Source organism: Doryrhamphus excisus, chromosome 7, assembly GCF_030265055.1.
Source record: "Doryrhamphus excisus isolate RoL2022-K1 chromosome 7, RoL_Dexc_1.0, whole genome shotgun sequence".
Classification (NCBI taxonomy): Eukaryota; Metazoa; Chordata; class Actinopteri; order Syngnathiformes; family Syngnathidae; genus Doryrhamphus; species Doryrhamphus excisus.
This window is the reverse complement of record NC_080472.1, coordinates 22,920,182-22,933,627: the sequence shown is the minus strand read 5'-3', so window position 1 is coordinate 22,933,627 and position 13,446 is coordinate 22,920,182. Positions and strand designations below refer to the sequence as shown.

General features: G+C 44.6%; 1 protein-coding gene, 1 long non-coding RNA gene and 1 other non-coding gene across 4 annotated transcripts in view; all 3 read right to left on the bottom strand.

Moving 5' to 3' along the window:
• The window catches only part of LOC131132542 (uncharacterized), an 11,261-nt gene extending 6,381 nt beyond the window's left edge, over positions 1–4,880 (bottom strand). For both annotated transcript variants that reach the window (XR_009130381.1, XR_009130382.1), the window contains exons 1-2: positions 4,843–4,880; positions 2,500–2,601 (exon numbers count right to left, since the gene is read on the bottom strand). This is a non-coding gene — a long non-coding RNA (uncharacterized LOC131132542). The remainder of the gene's footprint in view (positions 1–2,499; positions 2,602–4,842) is intronic.
• Positions 4,881–5,593: 713 nt separating this feature from the next.
• Positions 5,594–13,189, bottom strand: fbxw10 (F-box and WD repeat domain containing 10). Its single transcript, XM_058078202.1, has 11 exons — positions 12,520–13,189; positions 12,305–12,451; positions 11,075–11,205; positions 10,783–10,991; positions 10,505–10,708; positions 8,964–9,085; positions 8,687–8,841; positions 8,474–8,616; positions 7,971–8,129; positions 7,723–7,892; positions 5,594–7,654 (listed from the first exon to the last, which is right to left on the bottom strand). Exons 1-11 carry the CDS (start codon positions 12,977–12,979, stop codon positions 7,488–7,490), a joined length of 2,067 nt encoding a protein of 688 aa, XP_057934185.1. The 5' UTR covers positions 12,980–13,189; the 3' UTR covers positions 5,594–7,487.
• Positions 13,190–13,268: 79 nt separating this feature from the next.
• On the bottom strand, positions 13,269–13,339 carry trnag-ccc (transfer RNA glycine (anticodon CCC)). The gene has a single exon. It is a non-coding gene; the product is annotated as a tRNA-Gly (tRNA).
• Positions 13,340–13,446: the final 107 nt, after the last annotated feature.

The window sequence follows — 13,446 nt, the reverse complement described above, 5'->3', positions numbered from 1 at the left end:
TACACATCTTAAAATAAAGCCTGGAGGTCAGTCACCTCCAGACATGGAAACGTGGAACGTGGCTGCAACTCCAAAACAATGGAAATGTTATTTTGCACTGAACACCAAATGCGTGTTTTGTTACACGGAGCAGCAGGTGGCGCTATGACTCCTGGGAACATCGTAGCCTCTTGGTCCTACATGTCAGTTTGGGCCAAACACATAGAAATATTGGCATTGTAAAAAAAAAAAAAAAGCATGTTTGTCCCGATCGCCATGGTTACAGCAATAACAGGAAGTGAAGTCATTTCACCGCATGACAAGAGAGTTGGAACTTGCGTTGATCCTATTAGGTGCTGATAAAAGCCAGGCATGGGGTGTCCGCCGTGTCCGACACGAGAAGATGAGGTGAGGGTGTCCTTCACCAGCGTGCCGTATCACGCATCCATCTCAGAACGTCCGTCTCTCCATGTGGGACGACTTAGGCTCACATGAGATGGCGAAGGGATTGGTTTCCAACTCCTGTCAGGTTTGGGACGGATCAGCCGTCACGTCTTCGTGCCGCTTGAAGGCAACACTTGATGTCCAGCCAGCAAACTGTGGAATGTTCTCCTGGATGCTGGGAAGGCAGCGTCGTCCATTCCTTGGTTTCTCATGGACATGGGGGCTTCTGCTTCTCCAGGACCAGGCCAGATGGATCCTGGGCTTTAGTCGTCCGTGGCGAAAACATCTCAGGACATTCTATGAATGGATGAATGACTGGATGGACTGGTTGGTGATTATGGGAATGAATGAATGAATGAATGAATGAATGAATGAAATAGTAGATGATCTTTGGATGGCTCGATGACTGAATGAGTGGATGAGTACTTTGTTGAGTGATTAGTGGGTGAGTGATTGAATGAATGAATGAATGGATGAATGAATGAATGAATGAATGAATGAATGAATGAATGAATGAATGAATGAATGAATGAATGAATGAATGAATGAATGAATGAATGAATGAATGAATTAGTAGATGATCTTTGGATGGCTCGATGACTGAATGAGTGGATGAGTACTTTGTTGAGTGATTAGTGGGTGAGTGATTGAATGAATGAATGAATGACACACGGAATGAATGAATGAATGGTAGATAGCATAACAATGAATAGCAGAATAATGACTGGATCAATTCTGAAAAAGGATGAATGAATGAATGAATCGGTGGATGGATGAGTGGAGCTCGATGGATGATTGAATGAATGTGTGCCTGGATGATTGATGGGTGTCTGGTTGAATGCATGAATGGGTGGATTCATCTATGAATGGATGGATAATGACAAGACAGGTTGGTTGGGGGTGAATGAATGAATGAATGGATAGATGGATGGATGGAGGGAGGGAGGGATGGATGGATGGGAGGGTTGGATGGGAGGATGATGATGGATGGATGGATGGGAGGATGATGATGGATGGATGGATGGGAGGATGATGATGGATGGATGGATGGGATGGATGGATGATGGATGGACGGATGGATGGATGATGGATGGATGGAAGGGATGGATGGGTGGGATGGGAGGGTTGGATGGATGGATGGATGGGAGGGTTGGATGGATGGATGGATGGATGGGTTGGATGGATGGATGGATGGATGGATGGGTTGGATGGATGGATGGATGATGGATGGATGGATGGATGAACAGATGAGTAGATAGAAGATAGAAGAGTGAAAGCTTAGTGGACGCCTCTATGAATGGATTGGTTGGTAGGTGGGAATGTTTGAATCAAATGACAGATGAATGCATGAATGGATGGATGGCTGGATGAATAAAGAAAGAATGGATGGATGTATGGAGAATGGTGGAAGGGCGACTGAATGAACGGGTGATTGAACAGTGGATGGACGGACTGACAGATGGCTGAAGGAATGAATGTCTGGTGGTTAAATGGATGGGTGAATGGGTGAATCAGGACTCGTTGAGAATGTTCTACAGTACAGTTGTACAGTTGTACAGTTGTACAGTACTATGGATGCTGTAATGCAGTATTATGTTCCAGGTTACTTTCATCATTAGGACGTATTACGCGGATGTCAGCGTCGGTGATGGCAAGCGTGTCATGGAAGTAACAAAGTCCGCAAACCAAAAGCAGGAAGTTTGTTGACCTGGTTGCTGTCGGAGCTGATTAAAAGCACGTGAAGCCGCTGTGATGGGCGGCAAACCACAACTCTTTCACTCGGCAGCGAAGACGGCTTCTGATGTGGCTGGCTACACAAACACTCCAGCAAGGAGATCTGCTGATGTTTGGAGAGAGCTTTTCCTGAAAGGAATCGACACGCAGATGTCACATTTCCATCCATTCCAACGACGACGCGTTTCTTAGCAAGTCAGAGACAATCCCAGCCGTGTCCTTCTCACTTTGGGCTTTTATTGTTGAAGGAAAGCAGGTCGCCAAACAGAGCGCCTTTTTTTAAACGCTCGTTAAGCGTCCAGCCTGCAGCTGCAGCCAGATCACTTACCTCCTTTATCTCACCTTATACTCCTATTTGCCCATGACAACTCCTTCTGCTGCGGAGCCCACATTTTCCTACGCGTGTCTGCTTTTCTTCCGCCTTGCTAACGAAATGTCTTGCAGCTGTTAACAGATATTGGGAGAAATATGATGGAAAAAAAATAGTTAGAATGGTCAATCATGGCACTTTGAAACAGTTGAAATGGGGATAAGAGTGACTTGAAGCTAGCAGGTTAGCCCAGTTTAGCATGCTAGCGTTGTTGCGAGCGCGACCGCTTTAACGTAAGGAGCGTTTTATCATGCCCAACGCCGACGTGCAAGTTATGAGTGAAAACGGGAAGCAACTCCTCGGGTAGACATTCTCAACACGCAGAGGAAATACTACCGGATGTCAAAATAAAAGCGCTGTTTGCCGTCGAACTGTGTAAATAAGAGTCAGGAAAAATATCGACATATGCGATACAGATATCCACCAACTTGTGCAATCAAATGGTCAATGACTTAGGTGCCCCTGCAAAGACGTTTTGCTCGACGGCGACCATGTTTTTCAACCCCGATCTTGCTTTGATTTTGTCAATCTCCGAGGTGGGTGTACCAAGTTTGGGATAAACACCCTAATTTTACAGTGAGAAATTTCAAGTCAGTTATACTTACGGGCCGAAAATTTGGGGGTTTGATAAGATGGCTACCGCGTGGTGTATTTGTTAGGAAAATAATAGCACAGTTTTGTCACATTTTCACCCTTTTGTGTGAAGTGGTGTGTTCCACATTGTCAAATAAGTTGTAGGATCCGACTTTTGAGGTCAACTTTTGGAGCATTCCACTCATCCCCCCCATCATTAAACTGGCTTTTTGCCAATTCTCCATGACCACATAAACAGTAGCCAGAGGGTCCAAATATTAGTTCTGACTATGATATCGTCCAGTCAAGATTTCAAATCATTTTAAAGAAAGGTAAGTGATGCACGTATCAAACTCCGGGTCTCCAACTGGGACATTAAAGACACAGCAGGCGACACACTGGAAAAATGAGGGGTGCTAAAGTGGTCTGTTTGAACAGCTGGAGAAGAACACCAAGGGAGGACAGAAGGACGGAGGACAATGACAACATTTTGGCTAAAAAGTTATGTTATACTATGTATTGCATAATCTGTGTTGCCGATAAGCCACAATCCCGCCTTTGACCGAGACGTTCCCAGCTTATCAACAAACAGGACGTGTGAAGACTCCCCTTGTGGGAAAGCACCTCGGACACTTCCCTCCGTGACTCAAACCATCTGCTGCTAATACGTCTCAGCTTTCTGGCCGAGAAAAAGCAGCAAGAATCATCACATGACAAGTCGATGAAAAACACAAGAGGGCATGAATCAGCCGGGCTGCCTGTTATTTCCCAGCACTTGTGTCAACACCAGCGGGGACACCCGTCGCTCTCGCCGTCGGTTATGTGGAGACTATTTACTCTCCAGGTAGACGGCGAGTTAGCGCTTCCGGGAGGTGGCGTTTGTGGAGGCTGGGAGTAACATCGACAAGGTTTTGTGTGTTTGGCTAAAACAAAGAGGTGACACTTTGTTTCTGTCAATCGCCTTCTTGTTCCCCTGAACCCAACGCCCCCCCATCCCCAATAACCCCCAGTGTGCTACACCGTGTGACCTCCACATAGGGGCGTTTTATGCAGCTGCCCTTTCACCTTTTACGTCTCCTTCTTTATGTGTGAGAAAATAGTGAAATTATGACACTTGGAGCTGCTGGCTGACAAGCACGTGACTCCATGACACCCCCGGTTCTTGCTGGTACCCCTGCCATAATGAAGCCTTTCACACAGAATTGTTGTTACAAGCTCAGGTTGCACACACCTTTTTTTTTTTTTTTTGCTTGCACAGTGATGACATTTAGACTGATTAGAAGGTTGTATCTCAGTCTATACGTCTAAAAATAAAAGCAAGAGATGTGACACTAATTGCTTTCAGGCCTAGAAAGACAATATGTAGGCATATGTCGCCCTCTGGTGGACGACACTACAAGTTCAGCCTCGATTTGCCACTGTCAGGTGCTAAAATTAGCATTGTTCCGTAAAGAACCTTTGTCTTAATAGAGTAAAGAGAATCAAAGCGATGGAAAATGATGAGTTTGTTAGTTTGCGTCCCTTATGCGTAATGCGTTTCCCTTATTGCGTCCCTGTGTAAATGTAAAAGTTTGATCGAGACCCACATACAGAATCGTGGAACCTGCAGTAGCATTATTAACCCACTCCAGAAGGTTCGACCCCACCCGAATACCCGACGTACCGAACGTACCATAAATAAAGTCACTTTATGAAATAATCCAAATCAATTCATCCGTTTTAACATTTAACGTCACTTTTACCTTGAAGACTTGCTTGTTGAGTAAGACGACTGATGACGTCATAGACGAGCGACCGAGCCAGTCTTTTTTTTTTAAACATTTCCGGTTTTCATGCTAACACGATGCTAACGGGGAACATTTGTGATTAGAATACAATACAATAATTACAATATAATAAGAAATAAGAATTATTCACACCGCGTATTAATAACATATGTTAACCAGGGCGTGTACATGAACTGATGTGACATTTTCGACCTAAACAGTCATATATGCTAACCCGGGTTCTGCTGTACTGAAAAACTGGCCCACTTTAATACTCTTCAGACTTTTTTCTGTGAATATTTTTAATGTTATTCTTGTAAAATTACAGCTGTTTTTTCCCAATGATTTCAAATTTTTGTAACACATTTTTGTAACATTTGTTCTGGTAATTGTGTGCTTTTCCCTATCTATTTTTATATGATTTGTAATTTATTGTTTATATTTTTATTGGTTGTTTTGTTTGTTTCTCCTAATTTTATGATTTCTTTCAGACTTTTGTAAATCTTTCAACTATGCTACTAAAATGACATTTTTCCTCATATTACACTTTTATTGTTGTAAAATTAGGACATTTTTCTCTTTTGTATACACATTTTTTCTAATATTTTGATTTTATACTGTGCTGCTGTTTTTTTTGTAGTTTTTTTATAATTTTTCAACTATTTCAACTTTCTTGTAATAACATTTTGACTTCTCTTTTTCTTTTTTTATTGTGACATTTTCCAAAAATTACAGCTTTATTTGTAGTAATGTAATATTCCGATACAGAGGATATACAGAGGACATGTCATGTTACACATCGGTATTGGAAATTGGGAGTTGGGCGATATCCGCATATCGGGGTGCGGAAACAAAGCCAATATCGGACATCCCCACAGTTTACCCTTTCCTTCATGCTTACAGTGTTTTTATTTGGCCGGGATGCGGCGAGCATCTTGCGGGAGGCCCCAACAGCATCGGCAGGTCTGGGAAGGGGGGGGGCGTCTGAGCGGCATGCAAATACACGATAATCACATTCCACACCTCCCATCACCTGTCCGCAATGGTGAGGATTGCTGACACGGCGTGACAAGAAGGAGACAAAGGAACTGTGATGCAAATGTTGGAGATGAAGGGGGCGAAGGTCATGTGGCTCAGGGCCCGTGACACCAAAGAGCCTTTTTCTCTTTTGCGCCTCATTTTTCACCTTTTCTTCCTCATTATCATCACCTGCTGGGGGCGGGGCTTGGCTCGATTTGAAGAAGGGGTTCTAAAGTTCTCCTCAGACCAAATCAAATCCAGAAAGAGAAGATGCTCCAGATCATGGGACCTCCTCCGTCAGGTTCTGTGGCTGCCAGCTGTTCCAATGCTGCTGGGACGGGGGAGGGGTGGCGCTAAAGGCGGGTATCTTGATCCTCCAAACTAATGACGCCCTGGAGGCAGCGGGCCAAGAGGTGCGGGGGTGAAAGGTCGTCCCTTAGATGAGACACGCTCCCTCTTCAAAGGATGCTCCTGGGATGATGATGATGATGATGATGATACTACACAAAATAGGCTGCTGATAAAACTACCTTCATGGATGAAAAAAGCAGAACAATCATCATAAAGTATCACGACAACACCGGTGCAGAAACACCAGGGATGTCCAAAGTCCCGACTGAGAAAAAAATGAAATAAAAAAAGTAATTTCATGACAATAAAGTCCAAAATATTAAAGAGGGAGTACACTTTTTGCACTTCATTTTCTACCGCTTATCGTCACATGGGTGGATGTTGTTGGGTCTAAGTTGGGAGCCGGTGTCCTTCAGTCGTTCCGGTTGTTTTCTTGGTTGTTTGTGGAATATAAAAGTTGATCAACTTTTTGGCTTATTGCCACAACCTTCAACAATTTATATACTTTTCCAAAACTAACAACAATGTACCAGCACCACTAGGTCACGCCACAAGGGAGTAGTATGTCACTAAGACTCAAATATAATATTTCCTGTTAGCTGCTACAATATTAATATTGCTGTTAATATACAGGTCAGTTATGGAAATGGAACACTGTTGGCGTTTTTTTTTTTAATATGACTTTTATAAGTCATATTATTTTTAAAAACACGCTAAAATAAGTAGTAATTTTTGGAAAATTAAGTTTGAAAATACATTAATCAGAAAATGTATGAAGATGAAGAAATTGAAATGAAAATGGGGGAAACGATCTGCTTTTTTCACCCACATGACAAAGCAGCTGAGATGCACTTTTTCCTTGAACTCAACTAAAGAGCATCCTTTCCTTTCTCCCTGGGTTTGGGCACCGCTAATCTATTACATGAAGTGATACAACACTGACACCTAGCGGCCAATGGACAAACTGTCACGTTTTGGCAGATGCATGAAAATGAAACGTAGTCAAATCACTCCTGTTAAAATAAACGTGTTCGTCATATTCTACCTAAATATATATTATATATCACCTTACACTAAAATAATACAAGTATTCTGCTTGCTTGGGGCAGATATTCTTATTCTCAAAGGCTCCAAAGGTTTCCATACTGGACTAGTCCTGGAGGTCGGCCAAAGGACGAGCTGCTGCTACCAGCCACCAGGGGGCGTATTTTGACAGCTCCGATATGATGTAATATACTTCAAATACAGACTCAAACTTCATGTGGTCTTCCCGGATGCTTTTCCACGTGCGTCCCTTCCGGGAGTCGCTTCGTCGCATCGGGAGGCTTTGAGTTTGGGGGTTTTGGTAAAAGCTGCATCTTGTTGGCGCTGACCTCATCCCTGGCATGTGACATTGAACGACGAGGTCTCCGTTGCTCTGCAACAAAACATGTTATCTCTTTCATTTTTATCGACACTAAACATCACACTTGCACTTTCACTCACCTGCTTCTTTGGTCTTTGGGGCCTGTTGGGTGGGCGGAGCCACCTGGCACCCCGCAGAGCTGGATGGACCCTCCTGAGGGGCCTCTTTGGCCTCTGCCGGCTCGGCGTACTCCCAGAAGACCTTGGCAAAGTGAAAGAGCTTGACGCAGGAAGTGGTGTTGACTAAAATGCTGCGGGTGGAAGGTGGAAGATGAACGTCAGCTTCTGCAAGGGTTTGAAGATAAGCTCGCGTGTTCGGGTGGGCTGACTTGTTCTCGCTGAAGTGCAGCGACAGGATGCGCCCCGTCTCCGCCTCCACCAAGATGCTCCTCAGACATTCTCCTGTGAGGAAGTTGAAGATGCGGATTTTCCCGTCTGCGCAGCCGGTGATCACTCTCAGGAAGTTCAGCGTCAGAGACTTCACCTCCCTGCAGGAACGCCAGCGCAGCGTCAAAACTGTCTCCTCTCTGTCATTGCTACACGTGGATACCTTCAGAGTAGTCTGTGTACAGCTTGTATAGGTTCGCTAGCAACTGAAAGCAAGTCAACATGTCAGCCATTTTTGTCTAATTACACACGAGAGAAGCAATGGCCACGGCCCGGGAGTGCACGAGTGCTGCCAGCACTGCGGGAGCTGCGGTTCATTGACGGGGAAAGACGAATTCCAACATGAGCAAGGTGTCTAACCACCAGGCTCCAGGTCGACATACAAGCTGTCCACTGACTACTCTAAAGTCTATGGCATGCCCCCCCCCCCCTTCCAAGTGCTTACTTTGGATGGCTGAAGGTCATGAGGCAGCCTTTGGCGTCAAACCTGCTGCTCCAGGCCATCACCTGCCCGTTGATGTCGGCGGTTAAAAGGTGCCAGCGGTCCACAAACAAGCATCGGACGGCGCAGCGGTGGGCGTCGATCACCTACAGCCCGAAGCAAGCGTTAGCATGCGTTAGCATGTGTTAGCTGATGGCGGCAGTGTTTCTTCTTCACCCTGAGAAGCGTTGCTTTCTCGGCGTCCCAAAGCTTGACCACGCCTCGGTCGCAGCTGCTGTACACGGTGGTGGCGGTGATCTTCACGCAGCGCACCGACTTGCGGTGCTTGAAGTTGAACTCCTCCAAATGCTTCTCCGTTTGCAGACTCCACACTGGAAAGGTTGGGATTGGGTACTTTTAGTCAGACGCGCTACCATTCCACCACAAGATCCCGTGCCCAGAAGGCACACCTCGAGGCATCTGTATGTGAATCTGAAAATAAATAGTAGGCTACCTTTGACGGTGCAGTCTTTGGCCCCGGACACGAGTCTGTCAGCATGGACGTCCAGGCAGTTGACAGTGCTGGAATGTCCGTAGAGCACCAAGACACACTGGTCCGTCCGCACACTCCAACACCTGTTGATTTCAAAGCTGATATCAGAGGACAGATCCATTTGTTTTCAGTTCTGTTAGAGTCACAATCCTCAACCACTTTCCAAGAGTCTGAGATATTTGTCCAGTGACTGTCAAAGCAAGAATACTATGGATTTCTTATGATATATAACACAACAGGGCTGAGAGAACTGGAATCAAAGGTTAAATTAGTTTGTTTATCTCGCTATATGAATCAAAACTTGACTTACTATGAGTGTTTCTTCTTCAAACGTTCAGGGATTGTTGTCCAATAATAAAACAAGAACACTATTGACTTTGGATGCTAAATGACACAAGATGGCTGACCTTGCCGGGCTACAAAGTCAACTAAGTCGCTTTTTTATAAATCCAAATTGTCTGGTTTAGCTGAGAGGCGTTAGGCTTATGTCATTTCCGGAAATGAAGTTTGCTTTGACAAGTTCCGCCATAAACTATGAATAGCCACGTATACATGGACCCAAATATTCACATTTTGTACGGTTTATTTGCTCAAACGGAAAAAATGTAACCTTTGTATACACCTCATTCCCAAAGAAAAGTGCCAATCCTAATGAATATATAATCGGAGTATTGCTTTCCCCAATCCGATTGAGGTATCTTTTACCCGCTCAAACGGAAAGTTCTTCTTCGTGGTGTTTTTCTTCTTCTGTTGTTTATTGGCGATTGGCAAGCAACTTCCGGTGTGCATTACCGCCATCTGTGGAACAGAATCTAAACACTTCTATACTTTATTCGTAAGTCCAGTTTTCTTTAAAGAAAAATATATATATAAAACATGTCCCGAGTTTGATTATAAAATATTAGCAAGATTGAATTTTATCTTTTCCTGTTTACATTTTTCAGCGCATGCTCAGATATGACGTAACACGCAGCTCGAGACGTTCTTCAGTTTAAAAAATGGAGGCGAACAATCGGCACCGGACTGCTGGGGAAAGTTTGTTTTTGATCCAAACTAAATTTCAAGGCTGGACGGACGAAAAACTGGCAATACGGAGTTATTCCAACAAGTGAAAGAAAAACTCGGGGAAGTCGGTATCACGTGATGTTGATGTTTACGCTTTACTGCGCATGCCCCATTGACTATTCTGTTTGATTATAGCGTATGTAGACAGGAGATTGGAATATTCCTTTCCATATATACCATTGTTTTTGGATAGGTCATTCGGAAAGCGTAAAAACTCCTCATGTAAACGTGGCTAGTGTCATTTTTGTAAAATCACCGTTCACGTTCAAAAAACAAACAATGTAGAAGATAATTAGAAAGAATATACAACATATTGAAGCAGAGTTGATCAATCATGTCAGTGACCCGAGCCGTGCTGGACGACAAGCTGGCAGCTCAGGCGTGTCGCTGGTCATCAAGCGCCCCTCCACTCCCACCGTGGGTCCCGGTCACCTGACCTGATGCTGGAGTCACAGCTGGCGGTGATGACCAGTTCTCGCTCGGGGCAGAGCAGAACCACGCGGATGCTTCCCACGTGTCCCTTCATCAGCGCCACGTGCTTGGCTTCCGTCGCCACGTAGAAAAGACGCACGGTGCGGTCCTTGGAGGCCGTGCTCAGGAAGGGCCCGCCCCTGTAGTCCACCACCCTGTGGGGGTCTTCTCTGGGGAGCAAACAGGACATCAGCATCAGCACCAGGCGACATGCTAACACAAGAAGATGCTACGGAACGCTCACTCGTCAAGCAGCACGCTGCTGAAATAAGCGCCGCAGTACACGTTCCGCTCCTCCGTTCGTAGCGTCGTAGTTCTGACGTTGGCGTAAGCGCCAAAAAAAGGCCAGTCCTTGAGACCTTTACCGGCCTCCTCCTCGTGGTCCTGGGCCGGGACCAGAATGTCAATGATCCTGGCGTAGGAAGGATTGACAAACTGGACGCCTTTGTAGCGCTAACACAACAACAACAAAACAACTAAACACCTGTCAGAACATTGTAGTGATGTCACAACTTCATCAGCCAGGCTCCGCCCACCTTCATCATGGAGTCAACCTGCTCCATGTAAGCCTTCCGGAAGCGGATTTCCTCCATGGTCTCCCCTGCCAGGTGCTTCCAGTGCTTGCACACCTTCATGCAACGCTTCAGCGTCTGCTCGTCAAGCATGGCTGACACAAGATTGGTAGGAAGACGTCATCAGGGTGGGCGGGGTTTGTTTATTTAAGTCAATGAGTCAATATCTTAATTGGCCTATGGGGCAGCTGTGATTAATCCGTCTGGCAACAAGTGGCCAAACAAGTGAAGTGTCTACTGTGTCGCATCCAGCTAAAGTTATTTTTTTTACTACTATTTATTTTTACTAGCGCCAACCAGTTGCCAAGGTTTACGGATTTAACAAGAGGCTTTGGAGGTTACCGTGGTAACACAAGCTCAGCTGCATGGAAACTAACAAGTACATTAATATAAACCAGGAATGTCTGAACATTTCGTCATTGAAAAATGAAAGGATGCAACTGTAGATATGCTAAAAAGTTAGACATTATTAGGATATTATTATTATATTGGTCTATAATAATATATTATTAATAATATTATTATTATATTATTATTATTATTATTAGGGGCGTTCCTCTTGCACCCAAATGACACTTGCAAGTACAGCGGATGGGACGGATGATCACATCACGAGCCTCAAACTCACCACACCCTACCAAGAGCTGATCGGCCAATATCGGCAAGTATTGGCTGATATCGATACCGTTCTTTTTCACTGATATCGGCCGGTGGTCGATCGATCAGAGCATCCCTAATATTATTATATATTTCAAGAAAAAACTGCACCTCAGCTTTGTAATTAGGAGTGAAATTACATTATTTGTCCTCATAATAGTGAGACTTTTTTCTATTTGTATTTTGGCTTTATTGTCACAAAATTGCATTTTTCAACTTTTTTTCCAACTGTTTAAAATATCTTTTTGTAAATTCTCTTCTGAATTTATTCCCAGCAACCGAATTTTCCAAAACTTGCAAGTGCATTTGTTGTTTTGTTATAATATTACAACATTTTTAAACATATTCTTCTCTAATGTTTTTTCTTTATGCGACATTTTTCAATAATTTGCCTTTATTCTTGTAAATTTACTGCTGTTTGTTTATGTTTTTTTTTTTTTTAAGATTTCTTGTTGAAGTTAAAGGGGCTAATAAAAATGCCCCCCGGACCGCACTTTGGAAGAGCCTAGTATAAAGCAACCCTGTGTGTCCACATACCCAAAATCCTCTTGAGCAGGTCTGCAGGAAGACTGCTGATGAAGTCTCGGTATCTGCTGACTTTCGATGTCAGTTTTGAGGGTACGGGAGCTGGCGTTGGAGTCGGGTTCGCCGAGTCTTTCTTACTGGCCTGATGGTGTTGAATCGCTGGAAAATAAATATGACAAGTTCATTTTTTACGTTAATAAGGATGTGGAGTGCATGAGAAAGTTCACCTTCAAGCTCTTGCTTGAGTTTGGCCACAACCACGCCAATCAGATGCTTGGCCATGCTGAGCAGCTCCGGGTCACACTGCAACAAAAGCTGGCAAAGATAACGAATTTGGACCCAGTCTGGACTTCTGTCGAACCAGTCCCAGATGTTCCGGACCAGAGGTGGAGGCTGGGCTTTCTTGTCAAGACGTGCGTAAAACTCCGGTAAAGTTTGCCTCTTGGACCGGGAATAGTGCAGCAAATTCCACGTAGTGAGGCGTAGAGACGTCTGGATGTTCTCCAGAACAGGGACGCTGCGGCACCTCAGCAGAACCCCCACTATGAATCTCCGCCTGGACTCGTCCGAGAGCTTCCACAGGTGCTGCGTGTGCTCGGTTGCTTTTGGGGCGAACAGGCAGGAGGGACACATGCAACACGGCGTCTGCGTGTTGGCACATGTGGGCTGGTTCGACGCTGCGTCCATTTAGACCTGCTTCTTTGTGCGTCGTTACCAAGCAGTCCTTGTTACTACATCAAGACAGCACAAATACCAGCGCGGTGCGGTTGGTGGGTCGTCTATCTTACACAGCACGCCAGCATCTTATACATGTAACTAGGAATATCCACATTTTTCATAAATTATCTCGTAGAAGTATACAAGTGGCGTGTTCGTGATGGGTCTACACGCACAGGAAACGCGACACTTCAAAGGTGACGATTTTATTATTAACGTTAAAATACTCACAAGACATAATGGAGCCAAGCAAAAAGCGTGCGCCGCCCGGGAATCGAACCCGGGTCGCAAGAATGGGAATCTTGCATGATACCACTACACCAGCGGCGCGGTGTACAACTGGGCTAGAAAATCACATTTTAACCATGTATATGTAGTCTTGCCACATTTAGATGATATGAAGAATAACAACACGAATACGTCATATGATTACTACT